This window comes from Sinocyclocheilus grahami, unplaced genomic scaffold, assembly GCF_001515645.1.
Source record: "Sinocyclocheilus grahami isolate Dianchi unplaced genomic scaffold, SAMN03320097.WGS_v1.1 scaffold11.1, whole genome shotgun sequence".
NCBI lineage: Eukaryota > Metazoa > Chordata > Actinopteri > Cypriniformes > Cyprinidae > Sinocyclocheilus > Sinocyclocheilus grahami.
Window position 1 is genome coordinate 1,784,687 of NW_015505190.1, and position 18,796 is coordinate 1,803,482.

The 18,796-nt window shown below is 36.9% G+C and overlaps 2 protein-coding genes across 2 annotated transcripts; both read left to right on the top strand.

The window, feature by feature from the left end:
• Window positions 1-1,691: 1,691 nt before the first annotated feature.
• fpr1 (formyl peptide receptor 1) lies at window positions 1,692-3,632 on the top strand. Its single transcript, XM_016285731.1, has 2 exons — window positions 1,692-1,751; window positions 2,389-3,632. Exon 2 carries the CDS (start codon window positions 2,402-2,404, stop codon window positions 3,524-3,526), a length of 1,125 nt encoding a protein of 374 aa, XP_016141217.1. The 5' UTR covers window positions 1,692-1,751; window positions 2,389-2,401; the 3' UTR covers window positions 3,527-3,632.
• A 3,086-nt stretch (window positions 3,633-6,718) lies between these two features.
• Window positions 6,719-13,269, top strand: LOC107595358 (zinc finger protein 43). Its single transcript, XM_016285743.1, has 3 exons — window positions 6,719-7,002; window positions 7,731-7,804; window positions 10,240-13,269. The coding sequence occupies exon 3, from the start codon at window positions 10,688-10,690 to the stop codon at window positions 12,431-12,433; it is 1,746 nt and encodes a 581-aa protein (XP_016141229.1). The 5' UTR covers window positions 6,719-7,002; window positions 7,731-7,804; window positions 10,240-10,687; the 3' UTR covers window positions 12,434-13,269.
• Window positions 13,270-18,796: the final 5,527 nt, after the last annotated feature.

Consider the following 18,796-nt stretch of genomic DNA (forward strand, 5'->3'; position numbering starts at 1 on the left):
TCTGGGGTAGCATTCAGTTGCTGCTGTGTTCACATTGCACGATGGATCCGCGACAGGGGGTTTCACACTGCATGACTTCACAATAGGAAGAATCACCGACAGCTCTGTCTGGTCCGCAAACTATGTTTCACAACAAAACACATGCGAGAAGTGATAAGGAAATAACGCGAGAACCCTCGTGCGGCAGCCCAAAGTTCTCCAGCGGGACTGTAATTATTTAAAAACAAAATATATAACCCGCGAATTGTCTGTGAGCTGATTTCCGGCTACAAGGAGAAAAAGAAAAACTGATTATGCAGGAGGGAGATGCAGGGAACAGGGATTGGGTGTTCTGCAAAGAGAGTTGGAGGTAAATAATTTTGCAGTAACTGTTATGCTGATGTTGTGGCTGGTCAAGCAAATGTTTGTGCTTGTTTCTGTATGATATAATTGTTCATATATCTATTAAAATACTGATATTCTGGTCTATAACTCCGCCCCGAACTTCCCTCTGCCCTGTATCTTGGTCTCTCATTGGCATGTAGTTTTCAGTCAGATCTCATTTCACACAGCGTGATTGTGAATCGCCGACAGCTCCAGATATTTAGCATGCCAAATATTTCACGGGCGTCGGCAACGTGTTCTCTCACACTGCGTGATTGTCACTCGTGTGAACGAGCACCGATTTGCCTCCGATGTTGGGCATTTGTCGGCGATTTCGCAAAACCTGTCGGCGAGTGGAAAATCGGGCTAATATCGTGCAGTGTGCACTCGGCATAAGACATGTTCCTGGATCAACATCTTTTGTTGATCCTGGATCAACATTACTGTCCAAAAATACAGACTTAACCCAATCCCCACCCCTAAACCTAACCTTACCCATAATTTATTCCTAAAATCAGAGAGAAATGATATCTGATTAACAAGGGTGCAGAAGCACCTAATCCTGATTGTAAGCCTAAAACTGACATTTCCTGAAAAGTTATCTCTCAATTCTGATTGGTTGATTGGAATGATGTTCCAGGATCAACAAGGATGTTGATCCAGGAACATGTTGTGCTTGGTCAAATCACACTTACCAATAAAACATATAGGAAAACTTGATAGATGTTCATACAACTCAAGTTTAGAGAAAGCAATACAAAGATGGCACATTTAAAACTTGACATTTATGGTCTGTATATTTAAGAAGTAGGCCTAGATGAATTCAAGTTTTAGAAAAGCCATGCAGGAGATATTAAATTATTGTTATAAAGGCAGATAATACTGCACGTACAATTGCAAGTGTATATTAAATTATCTACACCATTAAAGTTGTCGAACATCATCTTGTGATTCAATATTTCACTTATGAGATCACCTAACTCGTTTTTCCAACATACTGTTTTTGTCAGGGAATGGCAGCTTGCGGTACCGCATTCGGGAAACCGCAGTCATTCCACGGCTCTCAAATGTTGGAAATATTCGGCAAGTTATAACCCGTAGAAGAGGCTTGTCGCCTCCACAAATGATTAGTCTGACAATATCAGTGCATTATGTACATAAACACACCGCTTTGGTCAAACCTACAAGAAAAATACTATACAATTGTGATAAAAAGGGACCAGCTACACAAATAACCGAGTAGAACTAAGAGGGTGGTGATGTGACGTCACTCCAAACTGGGATTGAGTTTCCCGACAAGAAACAAGAGAGATTATTGCAGTTTTGCTCTCGCGAGTCACAGCTGTGATCGAATTATTTTGTGGAAGTCACTTATAAGGCAACTCTAGGTAAGCAGCACGCTTTAATATGATTGTCTTATTGTGAAATTAAACTTTTAGATGTGATTAAATATAATTTTTCAAATGTATGAACATTTTATGATAGTCATTTGAGCATCTTTCCATAGTTATCAACTCGGATGTCTGTTACAGAAGAGATCAAACCAAAATTTATATATATATATATATATATATATATATATAGGCCTATATATATATTATTTAGCCTAACATAATTTGATTTTACCTCGGCTATATATTTACATAAAAACGACACTCCTTTTAGGCTCTACATGGAATGAATTAATGTAAAAACTGGAGAAAACAATTTACATTTTGCACGAGTTCAGTTTAATGCACTGTAGACAGCTGCCACATGTTCACCATAAAACAGGAACAATTACGTATCTGAATAGATGGAGAATTTCCTATGTTAAATTCTACATGGCTGAGTAGAGAAAATGCTTTCCGATGATGTTCAGAGCTTTTCTATTGCAAAGCCTCACTTTACTACTCCAATTCTGGCATCCAGTGGACAAAAGCAGAACAACATGTTAGTTCGTTTCTTTTCTGTCTAGATCAAGTTTAGGAATATCTGTCTGCTTACAATTATTTACTAAATACCATATTTGTTCTGTCAACCTAGGTTTGAAGGTACAATGATGGATCCATACAATTTTACGAACAGTCCTCTCAATTACAGCTCATCCGAGTATGAAGATGACTATGATGATTATGATGAGGATACAGATCTCCGTAAATCTCTTAATATCATGTCACTGATAGTCTACAGTCTGGCTTTTGTACTTGGAGTGGTGGGGAATGGCATTGTCATTTGGGTTACTGGATTCAAAATGAAAAGGACAGTCAACACGGTCTGGTTTCTGAACCTTGCTGTAGCAGATTTCCTCTTCACTGCCTTCCTCCCTCTCAGCGTGGCTTATACAGCTATGGGTTTCCATTGGCCTTTTGGCCAGTTCATGTGCAAATTCAACAGCACTCTCAGTTTCCTCAACATGTTTGCCAGTGTGTACATCCTGGTTGTGATCAGCGTTGACCGCTGTGTGTCTGTGGTGCGTCCTATCTGGGCACAAAACCATCGGAATGTGAGCCGAGCTTCTGTGGTGAGCTTTGGAGTTTGGTTATTCGCCCTGGTGCTGAGTTCACCCTGCTTTGTCTTCAAGGACATTGCACCTGACCACAGTAACCCAAACATCATCAACTGCTTCAACAACTTTGCATTCTCTGATGACTATGAAACACCAGAGGTGGTGGAGCTCCGTGTGCTACGGCATCGTGCCATGATCATTACCCGTTTCATCATAGGCTTTGTGATGCCTTTTGTGATCATCGTCTCCTGCTATGCGGTCATCATCCATCGTCTCCAAAGAAACCGGTCCATGTCTGGCCGAACTGGACGTCCCTTCAAGATCATTGCTGCAGTGATCACTGCCTTCTTTCTGTGTTGGGCTCCTTACCATATTCTGGTGCTCATTGAGATGGTAAACCACATGGGAACAAAATACAGCTCCACCCTGCAATATGTCACCACTGTTGGAATTCCCATTGCGACCAGTTTGGCTTTCCTAAACAGCTGCCTGAACCCACTGTTGTATGTTTTCATGGGACAAGACTTTAAAGACAAGGTGCGCAAGTCAATCCTGAAGGTTTTGGAAACAGCTTTCACAGAGGAAGTTTCACGCACAAATACCTGCACAAATTCAATGCCCACCATTCGTAACAAAGAGAATGGGAGCAAGTCCTTCTCTGATGCGGAAGTATAACTGTATAGCATAAATGAAGAACTTTTTCTGAAGGAGGACTTTACAGAGTATCTCAGGTGTATTTAATGCCATCCTAAATAAAAATGAGATACATTAACCTGAAGAACTGGACCAAAAGAAATTGAGATGATTTGAAGCTTTACAATAAAACACTGCCTTGCTCTTATGGGGATATGCTTATATGATGCAAAATTATTCAGCTTTCACAGAGGAAGTTTCACGCACAAATACCTGCACAAATTCAATGCCCACCATTCGTAACAAAGAGAATGGGAGCAAGTCCTTCTCTGATGCGGAAGTATAACTGTATAGCATAAATGAAGAACTTTTTCTGAAGGAGGACTTTACAGAGTATCTCAGGTGTATTTAATGCCATCCTAAATAAAAATGAGACACATTAACCTGAAGAACTGGACCAAAAGAAATTGAGATGATTTGAAGCTTTACAATAAAACACTGCCTTGCTCTTATGGGGATATGCTTATATGATGCAAAATTATTATAAACATTTGTGTGTGTGTGTGTGTGTGTGTGTGTGTGTGTGTACTTGTTTATGCTACATTGTGGGGACCAAATGTCCCCACAAGGATAGTAAAACCTGAAAATTTTGACATTGTGGGGACTGGCCTGTGGTCCCCAAGAGGGAAAAAACTATTAAAAATAGTAAATGATGTTTATCTGAAAGTGTAACAATGCAAACTGGTTTTCTGTAAGGGTTAGGGGATAGAAAATATCGTTTGGTTGGTATAAAAGTAATAGAAGTCTATGGAAAGTCCCCACAATACACAGAAACAAATGTGTGTGTGTGTGTGTGTGTGTGTGTGTGTGTGTGTGTAAGAGAGAGAGTTTTAATTATATACCCATAAAGTATTTGAAAAATAAAACTTGGTATTGTAGGCCATATATGAGCAAATTAAAATGAAGTTTTTATATGTATTGTGCATGTGATGCAAGTAGCTTTTTGCTGTTTCTTTACTGTATAACTATTGTCTGCACATAATTTGTATAAAGCATCTTTTATTTCATATAAAATAGCATTAAGTTTGTTGATGTATATCAAAGATTAAGCAAAAAGCTGAAGCAAAATAAACTTACTGATTAAGCTCCTTACTCTGGTCTCATTGTCTATGGAGGTCTTGATTTAGATATAATAAAAAACTGAACATTAATTCAAGATAATATTTAGTGTTTTTTTTTACATATTCTTTTTAAAAAATGTGAAAATTACATGAATCATTTAAGAAATTTAATAATGTAATGTATGTAATGCATGCTGTTTCTATTCAACTAAATTATACTAAGTGTCTAAAGAGGTCACTTAAAAGAACCTATGGATCTCCTCTAAGACTATATTGTACTAAAATTGTAAAACCACAAAAAGCCCTATAATGCAACTTACAGACATTTAAATCTCATATGTATATATTTTTGGAGTGTTAAGTCTACTTGTGTGATATAATAATGTAAAGTGCACTCAAAACAAATGAAAAAAATTTAAATGCAGTGCTTTTTGTTCAAGAACAGGAGATACTGCTGTATATTTTATAATATTTAAATAGTTGGTAACATTTAAAAATGCAAGTTGGTTTTTAGCTTAAATGTTAACCCTCTCATAAGAGATTCATGAAAGATGATGGTCCATTCGGTTTCCGTTTTTGAAACGGGTAACAGATTCTGATTGTATTGCTATGGTCAGGAGCAATGAAAGAGAGCCTTGGTTCTCACAACCTTAAGACTGTAAGAACCAATGAGATTTGCACCATGTCCAGACTGTCACTCATGGTTGCAGTGTTAACACATAGTAAGAAGAAATAACTTTTAATACAGAGTACAATGAGAATGTTCACACTTAAGGCAATCTATTAACTGAACAAGGCAAAATGTCATATTACATTGTATACTTCGAAATTTGATTTGATGATATATACTATTTCATAGGATAATTTCTACTTGAGTGTGTGGTAGTGCACTGTACCATAATGTATTTATTGTCTCCACCTGTACAGCATTGATTTATATTTTTTGTATGGCCAAAACTAAATTATCCCTCAGGCATATTGTTGCCAGGCAGTACATGATTTAAAAATACATTAATGTATTTTTATTACATGATTAATATCTGAATCTTCATGGCAGCCTTTACTTTGCTGAACTACAGGCACAGAGATCTGGGCAGGGACATTTTGCTTTTAACACTGATGGCTATATAAGGAGGAGAGTGCTATGATTCCATAATGACTTGAATTACACCATTACACACCATCATTAGTGCAATGGCCCTGCCAATTAAACAGACCCTTCAAAATTACCTTGAATGCTGCTTTGATCAAGTTAGGATATTATCTCATCGCTAAAAGCTATGTACTGTAACTATATGTCCAGTAGATGACAGTAATCCACCTACCAGTGATTTTTTTTCCAGTTTAGCTCTAGAAGAATGGGTGGAAACATGTTTATGTCATTCTAGGTTATTTCATATTGTTCTGCTGTATTAAAAACCAATTAATGCATAATTACAAAATAGTTTTCTTCCAGCTTTTCTGGAAATAATTTTGAATGAAGTATTGCCTGTCACATTGCAAGGTAAATCAGCTTCCCAAAACAGTTAGGATATTATCTCATCGCTAAAAGCTATGTACTGTAACTATATGTCCAGTAGATGACAGTAATCCACCTACCAGTGATTTTTTTTTCCAGTTTAGCTCTAGAAGAATGGGTGGAAACATGTTTATGTCATTCTAGGTTATTTCATATTGTTCTGCTGTATTAAAAACCAATGAATGCATAATTACAAAATAGTTTTCTTCCAGCTTTTCTGGAAATAATTTTGAATGAAGTATTGCCTGTCACATTGCAAGGTAAATCAGCTTCCCAAAAAAGTTCATATTTAATACTTCCTAAAATTATTTCATGACAACTACCCTCCTACACAGCACAGCACATGCAGGATAAAGTAAAATGTGGGTTTAAATAAAAAGCCTCACATTGCAAAATCGTCTTGCTACAATGTTCCAGGACAGACAAATGTGCATAGTAGCCTACATAGTGCAGTGCCAAATTAGCTCAAAGCAACATATTACATGCTTTATGTAGTACATGCATCGAATATCAAATTAATGAACAATTATTTATAGATTTTCCTCCCCATATTCACTGTTCCCATTAGCTGGCATCTACCCTCCATTCCTATGGGTGGCGGTAAAGCAGCAAAACTAATCGCACGCGAAGAAGATTGCCAAAAGGAAGCTTTCTTTTTTTCCTTTCTCACCTCCTTCTTTTCTTGAGAATTTAGAGGGTTTTTTTTGGATAAACTACGATTAGTTCAGTTGACCGGTCAAAAAACAAAACCTATGTACGATAAACGTTGAATTCTCACGAGAATTCGCTCTACAGCTTCACACTAAACAGAAAACAGACGGAAAGTTGCTAACGTTACCCGCGTTTGAGCCTCTTCAGAAGTGACATCTATCGACGAGGTAATTCGCAGATACATGTGGCTGTTTCATTTGTAGATACTGTTTCATGAAAGCACGGATTTTTGTTGTTGTATATCCCGCACATCTTGCCGGTTGGGTTTTACTTAGCCTATGTAGCGTAACAAGTATGTAATCTACAAGTAAATCAACTTTGCTAACGTAGCGTGTTGTTTAGGCTTGTGGTGTGGTGTTGCGTCTGTTACGCGTTGCTGTAAATTTTCCCACAATCTTTCCGTTGTTATAGATGTGTAATTTTACCGCCAGTTTACCTTTATTGTATTTGTGGCTGTTGTTTTTAAGGATATCATATGCCTTCTTTTGAGATCGATGAGCAGCCTGATTTGTTCGCTGGGCTCATTAAGATACCACGATGCCTTAACCCTATGTCAAGAACATAAAAAAGATTTTTAAAAAACCTTGTTGCTACTCAATACCTAAGTTGTTCAACTTATAAGCTGCTTTGAGTAAAAGAGCTGAATTAATAAATGTAATAATAATGTAGTTTCAGCATCGATGTGTATTATGTAACCATAATTGATTTGAGCCCTTTATGATATTAATTCTGTGCTACTATGTTGTGTTTTTTGTCTGTGCATGAAATGCATTTCTAGTCACTGTGTAAGAGATCTGTCGATTTTTTAAATTGTTAATACAGTAAGGAAATGTACCAGACCCTTGTTCATTGTCAATACATACCTGCTTTAATGTCGTTTTCTTGTTTTTGTCAGTCTTTAGAAATACTGGGTGTTCATCCTGACCACGGTAAAGGGGGAGTAATCACTTTTAAAACATCAGGATTGCGGTGAGTAAAAGTTAAACTCCTGATTTCCTGTTTTGTACACTTGCTAGATATTTTATAATACGATTCTTGAGAATAAATGGTGCCTTCCAGTGCAGGAACATTCATCACACATTCAAGTTGGAAACATAAAGTAGGCTAAACAAAATAAAAAATATTATATTTTGAACAATAAACCCAAATAACTACATCTGAATTCAAAATGAAACTCTTATTTATGCATGGTATTAGAAACTAACAGTTACATAAAGCAACCTGTAAAAGTAGAGTTATTAACATTGCACCATTCACTACAGACTTGCTTTCCTGTCCCTGATCACTATATTGATTATAGAGTCATTGGATTATATTATAGTGTTTCTGCAACATTTCAAATCAACACGCCCCTCCCAGCATCACAACTCGGCAACTTGTGTATGATCTATAATTCTGAGTTTCCCACTTAAATATGCCTGTGTAAGAAAAATATGTTAATACGTAAATAAGCACATTGCATGGTCATTTATTTGTTTTGTGTTGTCGTTACGATATTTCCGACACTTGAAGAACACATAATACACAGTGTGTTGATGTGTGTATATTTTGTTTTAACTATTTCATGTGACGTTTTAATTACTATCCAGGAAAGTATTTGTGTACATTACATAAGAGGCAGCTGAATAGACACTGATCATACTGATGCACATCAGAAAATAGCTTGTGAGAAAGCTGTTTAAGGTGCAAAACCGCTGTTCCTATAAAATACACCCCTGTCAATACATGCTACACCATTAGCTCTCCATACATTTACTTATTCATTTTTCACATTCACAATATGTATGTTGTGAACATTGCAGCTTATTTGTTTACTTGGCAGGTGTTAAACTGCTTTCTCTTACTTCCTTAAATGGTGTAAGAAAACAGTTTTTGCATTTATGTGACGGTTTAGAACTCTGCTTACTGCAAAAATCCCAAAATAAGCCATTTTCTTCAAGTGCATATAAATAGGGTCGTTGGCTCCAGGGCATCTCTGCGTTTTGGTGGCACAATCCCTAATAGCTTTCTTTAAGGCCCTTTCATAGCAATAGTGGTGTGAAAAAGATAAATTCATTTCAGACAAATGATATGTAAACACCAATAGCAAAATGATTATCACTTGGGCTAAAAGAGAATGTTATTTGATAGGCAAAGAATTTTGATCGAGATAACCAGTAGGTCTCACATGCAAAATTGTGAATATTTACTGAATATTTTATACAAACAGCTTGTTAATCACTGCTATTCTACATTTATTTACACTTACCTACATAATTTTACTTCAACATTTGTTTACCATCCTTTACATTTTGTTGTCTTTGCAATAATTCATGCTTGAAAACCCTCCAATGTGGCTGAATTACAACAATTCTGCATAAATGAGTAAACCAAAATTCCTCCACAGCGCTGTAACAGATTCATTGCAAGTTATCGCAAACGCTTGATTGCAGTTGTTGCTGCTAAGGGTGGCCCAACCAGTTATTATGTTTAGGGGGCCAACACTTTTTCACACAGGGCAATTTAGTTTTGGATTTTGTTTTCCATTAATAATAAAAACCTTCATTTAAAAACTGCATGTTGTGTTCACTTGTGTTATCTTTTACTAATATTTAAATTTGTTTGATGATCTGAAACATTAAAGTGTGACAAACATGCAAAAAAATAAGAAATCAGGAAGGGGGCCAACACTTTTTCACACCACTGTATGTGAAACATACTGAAAATTATTCATATTAAACAATTTTGTCAAAATGTACTCAAATTACTCTTAATTGAGATGTATGAATTTGAGTCAAATTCACAACGATATGGAAAATCTACATCTAGGCTATACCACAGATACCCCAATGGTAGTACATAGGGCTCATTTAGTTGATGTAGATGTTGATCTAATAGCTGCCCTGGGCTGCGTTACCCAACAATCGTAAACCAAAGTGGATTGTTTAAAAGTAATACGTATTATGAAAAAAAATTTTTTTAACAATGCCAAAAACATCACTTGCAGCCAAATTTATTTGTGTCTTACTTTTCTCTCAACACTTTTTCACACCACTGTATGTGAAACATACTGAAAATTATTCATATTAAACAATTTTGTCAAAATGTACTCAAATTACTCTTAATTGAGATGTATGAATTTGAGTCAAATTCACAACGATATGGAAAATCTACATCTAGGCTATACCACAGATACCCCAATGGTAGTACATAGGGCTCATTTAGTTGATGTAGATGTTGATCTAATAGCTGCCCTGGGCTGCGTTACCCAACAATCGTAAACCAAAGTGGATTGTTTAAAAGTAATACGTATTATGAAAAAAAATTTTTTTAACAATGCCAAAAACATCACTTGCAGCCAAATTTATTTGTGTGTTACTTTTCTCTCTCTCTCTCTCTCTCTCTCTCTCTCTCTTTTTTTACAGATGGCAATATCTGAATTGCGGGCCAGCATCTGAAACAAGGCAGGCCATACAAAACGAGGTTAACATCATTGTATTATGCTCAAGTGTCACATTTTCCTACAGAGTGGGGGAATTGATGTTTAAATTTACAATCAAAGACTTTTAAGGATAGATTTTTAATCCTTTTTGGAATTTTCTATTTTATTGAAGTTGGTGAAGTTGTCATTTTAGAAACGCTGTGACTAGTTGTGGCTTTTTATTAAATGCATATAGAAACTTAGCCTTGTTTTATAGCAGCTGAAGTGAGATTGGATATTTAACGGACATTATTTCCTGGAAAATAATTCTAATAGTCAAAGTTATCATATTTTGATATATTTTTATTGAACATCTCACATAATATACCATGTTCTCTGTTTACTAAACGATTGAACTTTATACCTCAAAAGAGGCTACATTTTGCTTTATCATGATGGCTTACTCAATGGACTACATGCAAGAGTTAGGTGGAGGAGATGCCTTCATCTGCACAGAGTGTGGTGAAGGATTTAGTCAATACCCAAAACTAGTCGAACACATGGCCATTCATGGACTTACTGACATATTTTCCTCTGATGGTTTAAGCATTAGTAATGGTAGTTGTATCAATGCATCCATTGAGGTCGCTCTCCATGAAAACGGAATGCTCACAGTGGTTGATCGATCTGTGTTGTCTAACTTTACGTTCTTGTTTGGAAAACCTTCATCCAAGTCATTATGGTGCCAACCCCCTAATCAAGCAGCCTTGACTTCATCTAAGATACCAGAGAAGGAGTATACTCAGTTTAAGTGTGAAAGATGTGGACAAGTGTTCAAAACCCCAAAGAGCTTACAACAGCATCAGCAGTACCGTGCCCTCGAGCAAGGGTTCAAATGCACTCTGTGCTGCAAGGTTTTTAATGACCGGGAGAGTCTGCAGAGCCACCTTCAAAACCATGCTCATGAATGCTTTTATAGCTGTGGACACTGTGGAAAGCGATTCTTAAGACAAGAGACCGTACTGTCACATCAAAAACAGTGGCATGGATCTGTTGGTTCCAAGAATTTGAGTAGATCTAAGGAAAATCAAGGAAATAACATGGACAGGTCTTATCCTTGTAGAACTTGTGGCTTGCGCTTCTTTTGGTTGTCTGACTTGCAAAGCCACCTAAACAGTCATTCTCGTGTCAGCAGGCCATCCAGTGAGGTAACACAAAAACAGGAAATGCTTGCAGACGAAGAAAGGAAGAAAAATGGCATAAATTCAGTTAAAGAGCAATGTCGTTGTGGCCTGTGTGGGGAACCTTTCAACCAAATTTCAGATTTAAGAGAGCATCATGAAGCACAGCATCCAGATGAGGTTGAAGTAAAGGACTCTTCAGGTTTACCAACTAAGATGAAACTGCAGTACCATGGTTTAATGCGACAAATGGTTACAAAACCGCAAAAGCTGCGAGTTGATCCACTAAGGCCAAGCATAAGAGGAAGACCTAAAAGTGTGAAAAGAGCCAATTTTAGTGGTAAAATATTTTCCTGCAAACTCTGCCATCGTGTGTTTGTACACTCAAGCAGTCTCTCTCGTCATATGCGTTACCATAAGGGAACTCTGCACGCCTGTGTTTATTGTGGAAGAAACTTTCCACAAAGATGTGATGTCACAAGGCATGTGGCCATGTACCACAATTCAGCACTTCAACCTAAGGCTCCTGGGGAGTCAAAGACAGAACATGAGGATAAAAACAGTGAACAGGAACCTGCGAAAGCATCGACACAAACAAAAAGTGATGGTAAACCAAAAGAACTTGAAGAAAATCAGCCCATATCGAAGACAGATGACCTGTTACTTGGTTCTCCTTACAAAGGAACTTACAAACCAAGGATGAAGTACAAATGCAAAGAATGTTGTAGAGTCTTTGGGCTTCTTAGTGTTTATCGGCGACATGTGTATTACCACAAGCGACGTCCCTGCAAGGTTTTGCTCAGTTGCCCTCTCTGTCCAAGCCGCTTCACATTTCTGTCTGCTTTAGATCGCCATCTTGAATATCATCATAAAGGAGACTCTGAAAATGATGGCACAAAACCTCCTGAGACTAATGTAGTTGATTCCAAAAGTCAACAAGGAGATGCTGATGCTGAAAAGCCTAATAAAAATGCTAATAATGGCATGTCATCGGAAGTACTGAATGAATCCACTTAATGTTCTGAGACGTAGAGATCCACAAAATGGCCAAAAGTATATAGACACCCTTATCTAATGAACAGGTTTGGCTATTCCAGCAATTTTAGTGAAGACAAATGTAAATGCTCAACTCTAAAATGAAATATTTGTTTTTCAATTTTGTTTCAACATCGAGGACCCTTTTTCTATTCCAGCAGGGCAGTGACCCTTTGCACAAAGCAATGCTTTACTGTTTCAGGTGTTGAAGAAAGTGAATGGCATGCACAGATCCACTACTGAGTACCTTTGGGATGGATTGGGAATGCAGACTGTGAGCCAGAATTTTTTGCTTGATGTTATTACCTGACCTTCTTGATTCTCTTGTGTCTCTTGTGAAGCAAGTCCCTGCGACAGTGTTCCATCCCAGAAGAGTGGAGTCTTGTTATAGCAGCAAAAGGAGTGATTAATGTCATACTTTTGAAAATAAATGGTTGACGAACCCCAAAGGCATTTAGGTCTTCATGCAAACCAGCACTGTCCTTTTGGAAAAGAAAAGAGCCCTCCCCACATAGTTGCAACAAAGTTGGAAGCACCGAATACTCAAGTAGATTATTGAATAGTATGATGTTAAGATTAGAATTCTGCTTGGAATGCCTGGACAATAGCCTTCCTAATAACTTGATAATTAGAAGAGAGTGTCCACAATGAAGATATAATGTAAATCAGAATTCTCAGAATGTTCATAGTAATTAACACACTTTGTTTTGTTTTTGAGTGTTGTACTTCTGTAGCGTTTGGATCCTCGGATGTACCAAATGAATGCTGTTGTCTCATGTATGTTGCATTTGTTGTATATAAAAATGTTTAGCCAAAAATTCTCATTTGTATTTTCCAATTTTTGGATAAGCAATTCAAATTCTTATTCAAAGTAGGTGTTGACACAGTAAGCATTCACAAACCAAAGGGACCCATATGAACTATTTATAGTGACCAATTTAGAGTAAAGCAGAACTTATTAATCCTAGAGTTATTCATGTAATTTTAACTGTCTTTGCTAAAAGGTGATTCAAGAACACTCCTGCTGTGATTAGGAAAGTATGTTAGTTAGCTATACTTTTGTTTTTATTACAGTGTAGAGTTTACTTTCCCCAAAGTCAGTGTCCCTACACAGACTAAAAACCGCATAGGATATATATATATATATATATATCTTTTTTTTTGTACAAATTGTATTTCTTATTTTGTATAAGTGGGGATGCAAAACATATTTTGACATCAGTAAAAAAAATTGTCCAAGTCTAGTTCTGCTTGTTTATAAATAAAGATAATTCTGTTTCCCTTTCTAAGGCCTTGTAATTGTTGCATTTTCTTTCATGTGCCAAAGCTGTAAATTATTGTTTTTATGCATGTAAATCTTTGTAGACATTTCTTTGACCTTATTTCAGGTTATGCTAAACACATTCCCCTAGTCTTTAAAGACCCTATATTTTGTTGCAGTAATTTTGCAAATTTCACTTATCATGAATAGTCAAAGGCACAATCAGTATTCATTATCTCATTGACATAAATAGTACTTTTGAAAAGTATGGTTAAAATAATTTACACTGTAGCTTCAGAAAACTTTCTTTAGGTTTTTAAAAACTTTTGTGTGATGCTACATTCACACATTCTAACGACTGACATTTAGGGCAACATCCAAATCACTGTGAGTGCACCTTTAAGCTTTGTGAGAATGACTTCTGTTGGAAGACTGCTTAAGTATACTTATATAATATGATATTATATAGAATGATTTATAACAAGTGACCTGTTTGGCAACAAAAAATAATGTATACTAATATTTTGTAATGGTAAAATTGTAGCTATATGGCTTTTGCATTTGTTTTTGTGAACAGAAGCTTTGCGTTTTTTTTCTGTGGTAATGAACAGCATGCTACAGATTCTGTTTTATGTAACAAACAAATTGTACCTAATCCTGTTACACAAGGTCTTTCAAAGCTGTCAGTGGTGTGGGGTTAATTTAGGGTTATGTTTAACACACATTCATGATATGCGTTTGTTAGGGGGCATTCACATAAGAACAGAATGCAGATCTTAAACCATGTTTGATTAATTTTTTTTGTTGGCAGTAAACAAAATGTAAACTAAAAAAATACTGATTCTAAGTTTATTACACCGATATCCTGGGTCCCTAGATTTAATGTTTGGTAACACAGCTTTAGGCAGTTTGACTGTTGACATTAATGGCATTCTTACGCCAATGTACTGGTTGTTTGGTTTAATTTTCTTTTGACAACTGTTAGATTCTCTCAGATTTGAAAGGTACCTTCTTCCAAATGCTGTTATCTGATTTCTCAAATGGTATTCAGTGGGATTTAGATCTAGACACATTTGTGGTCTCTTTACATCAGTCTTACATTGTTTTGAACTGTTAATGGGTGTTTCTGAAGTGCTTAGGTTCTTCTACCATTGTTTGAGGAAGTGGAGACGGATATGTTTTGAAATTACCACAGAACTGAAGACTCTGGCATAGGGTGCTTTGTGTTTATACATGGCACTAGCATTTTAAAGAGCATTGAAAAAAGCTAAAGGTCATAGGTAAATTACCCTAAACAAAAATCTAAACACCTATTATTAAAAAGACTGCACTGTCTTGATGTGGCAAGCAATGAGTGGCACTGTATATTGGTACAAAATTTGCATTTGATCAATCCAAAGACAAGTGGTCAAGTAAGACACATTACCGTTTACACCTGGGCCCGATTGTATGAAAACCCTTTGACTTTAAAGGGATAGTTTACCCAAAAATGAAATTCTGTCATTAATTACTCAACCTCATGTTGTTCCAAACCTGTAAGGCCTTTGTTCATCTTCAGAACACAAATTAAGATATTTTTGATGAAATCCGAGAGCTTTCTGACCCTGCATAGACAGCAACGCAACTATCACGTTCCATGTTTTAGGACATTGTTAAAATAGTCCACGTGACATCAGTGGTTTAACCTTAATTTTATGAAGCTACGAGAATACTTTTTGTGTGCAAGGAAAACAAAAGTAATGACTTGTTCGACAATTTTTCTCTTCCATGTCAGTCTCCGCCGCCGAGCTGACATTCTGAGGTATTGTAACTTGACTTTGGTAGTTGCGTTGCTGTCAATGCAGGGTCAGAAAGCTCTTGGATTTCATCAAAAATATCTTAGTTTATGATATCTATTTTTTTGAATTTTCATTTTTGGGTGAACTATCCCTTTAAGTCAAAGGGTTTTCATGCAATTGGGCCCAGGTGTAAACGGTAATGTGTCTTACTTGACCACTTGTCATTGGATTGACCAAATGCAAATTTTGCACCAATATACAGTGCCACTCATTGCTTGCCACATCAAGACAGTGCAGTCTTTTTAATAATTCCAAGGTGTTTAGATTTTTGTTTAGGGTAATATACTTATGACCTTGAGCTTATTTCAGTGCTCTTTAAAATGCTGTTGCCATAAACAATCACAAGGCACCCTATGTCAGAGAATTCAGTTCTGTGGTAATATCAACACATATCAGTCGCCTTTTACTCAAACAATGGTAGAAGAACCTAAGCACTTCAGAAACATCCATTAACAGTTCAAAACCATGTAAGACTGGTGTAAAGAGGCCACAAATGTGTCTAGATCTAAATCCCACTGAATACCAATCGAGAAATCCAATAACAGCATTTGGAAGAAGGTACCTTACAAATCTGAGAGAATCTAACAGTTGTCAAAAGAAAATTAAACCAAACAACCAGTACATTGGTGTAAGAATTGAGTGCCATTGATGTCAGCAGTCGAACTGAATATATCCCTGAGGCAAGTCATTAAGACCATTACAACAAATTTCTTAATCGTCACTCTTACCTACAAAATAAAGCAATGGAGAACATTTACTATAAATATACAGCAGTAAGGCAATATTTAAGTCATGGAGATTACTAAAGGGAGTCTGGTGAATGACACAGAAAATTCGAGCACATGAGTGTTTCCATGAGTATACGCACACCGACAGCACCCATCTGCGACCCCAGAGGTTGCTCAAATTCCTGCCAGCGTTATACAACTGGACTCAAGTAATGTGAACCAAAACACCCAAGCCAGCCATTTTAAGCCATTAATCACCAATGTGCACAAGACAAAGGCATGAGATTAATTGAATGGTGGAAATAATGAAAAAACAAACATAGTTGAAAAGATGAAATACTGCAAGGCACCGGTGTAGTAAAGATAAAAAGCCTTTGATTAACTGGGCTAAGTCATTCAAGTTATTAAATGTGATTACATGTTTCGGCTACACAGCCTTCCCTGAAGAAGACTGTGTAGCTGAAACACGTAGATCTATTATATTGGCATTATCTTGCAACAAGTATTACTATCTAATGCTAGGTCCACAAGTTTCCTTTGGATTGTCTCCATTGTTTTTTCTAGCTATTCAACCATGGAGATCTGTTGTTTGTTGCACATGTAATGTGGTCTAACCTGCTGGATCACAGTTGTTCGAAAGCATTTGACCACATGAGCATTTACACTATGCAGCAATGTATCTCTAAGTGTAGTTAAAAGTGGACCATTTCAAAACATGTTGTCCACTTGTGATAAGGTTGACCAAAACCTTAATTACAGGAATAGACAGGAGCTGAGATTTGAAGCAGTTTACAAAAGAATAGTGCACAGTCAGCCAGTGAAGAGCTGTAAGAATGTCAATGCTTACTATATGACTATCTTATCTTGTCCATGAAGTAGTCTGAGAGGAATTGTGCTGAACCTTTCCAATGTTTGTCATTTTTTTTATTTTGTCTATTCTGAACTCATTATGGGTGTTTGTATTAACTTTTGCAGATCCTCTCATAGTATAGTCTTGGAATATGCAAAACACTAGACATTTATATATGAGATCACAGACATAGTAATACAACTCATCCCACCCCCGAATGTGATTTTAAGGGGGACCCGAGTCAATATGCTCTTCCGGGGGCTGCTGTTTTTAGGACTCTTAGAAAGTGCAGTGTTTTAGAATGGCTATGGTTTTGTGGGGTCAGGTCAGTGGATATGCAAGTAGAGCAACCTGAACTATCTGATAATTTCCACTGCAGCGCCGTTAATGTTAGGAAAATGATACCCTCTGATTCCTGTTACTGTTGATTAACCCAATCATGTAATTTCAGTTCTTCAACTCTGCTTGTTGAAATTGAGCTTTATGTTCCCTCTTTGTTGTGTAACCATCTAATATTTGGAGAATCAGATAAACAACCTATACCACACAGTGTGCTGCTAACACCCAGAAAGTCTTCACTAAATTCTCCTCTATACTCTGTCTGCTTCCACTTTCTCCTCTACCTCTCTGACTGGTTATGTCTTTGCCACTTTTTCTCCACTGACAAGGTAGAAACCAGTTGTCTGCTCTAGACACACATAGAAACGTACATGACTCACATGCAACTCTTTTATTCTCTCCTCTCTCAAGAGTCTGATGGTTCCAAACTATTATACTAGGATGTTCCCTAGATTATATCTTCTCTCATTTTCCTCATACCATCTCTGTTACACTCTTACCTGTTCTCACAGACACAATGAACTTATCTTATTCCACTTGAGTTTTTCCCACCAGATTTAATTTCAGTAATCCCCACTATAGCCCCACTCAAACCAATACTTGACACTGCAGCAGATTTCAGTTTCCATTGATGTATTCAGCAGGGGCATTTATCCATAGCCACTACAAGTGAATTCAAGACTCAAACCAATGATGTTTGTGTCACTTGCGCCATGCTTTACCAGTTGAGCTGGAATTGGTAAGTATTATAAGTATCAGTTCTGAATTTGACTCCTGCCAAAAACATTGACAAAAAAACGTTCTTCAACTTTTTGCATTCCTTTCACAGAGCAACCTGCAGAATAAAACCATTCTGGCTCCAAAAGAGAACTTTCACTTAGACTACCGTGCTCTCCTTTCCCGAAGCCTTATGACTGGCAAGAACATAAAGATCAATCTGCTTGACCTGTCTGCTGGCTTTGCCATCATCAATCCATCATGTCCTATCAACCCTATCAGCATTTTGGATCAATGGTACTGCTCTTTACTGCTTTGAATCCTATTTTACAAGCATATCTGTCCATGTTTCATGGAAGGGAGGAGTGTCTATATCCCACATGACCACTAGGCTAAACACTGGAGTACCGTAGAGAGCAATACTTGGCTCTCTCTTCTTATCTGTATACTTAATACAGCTTTACTGGTCATTCCAACCTGATAATCCCACACTTTCATCCTGTCTTTCTAACATCATGGACTGAAAAACAGGAAAGAAAGTGACGTGGCCAAGTATGGTGTCTCATGGTCAGAATTTGTTCTCTGCATTTCACCCATACAGATGCACACACA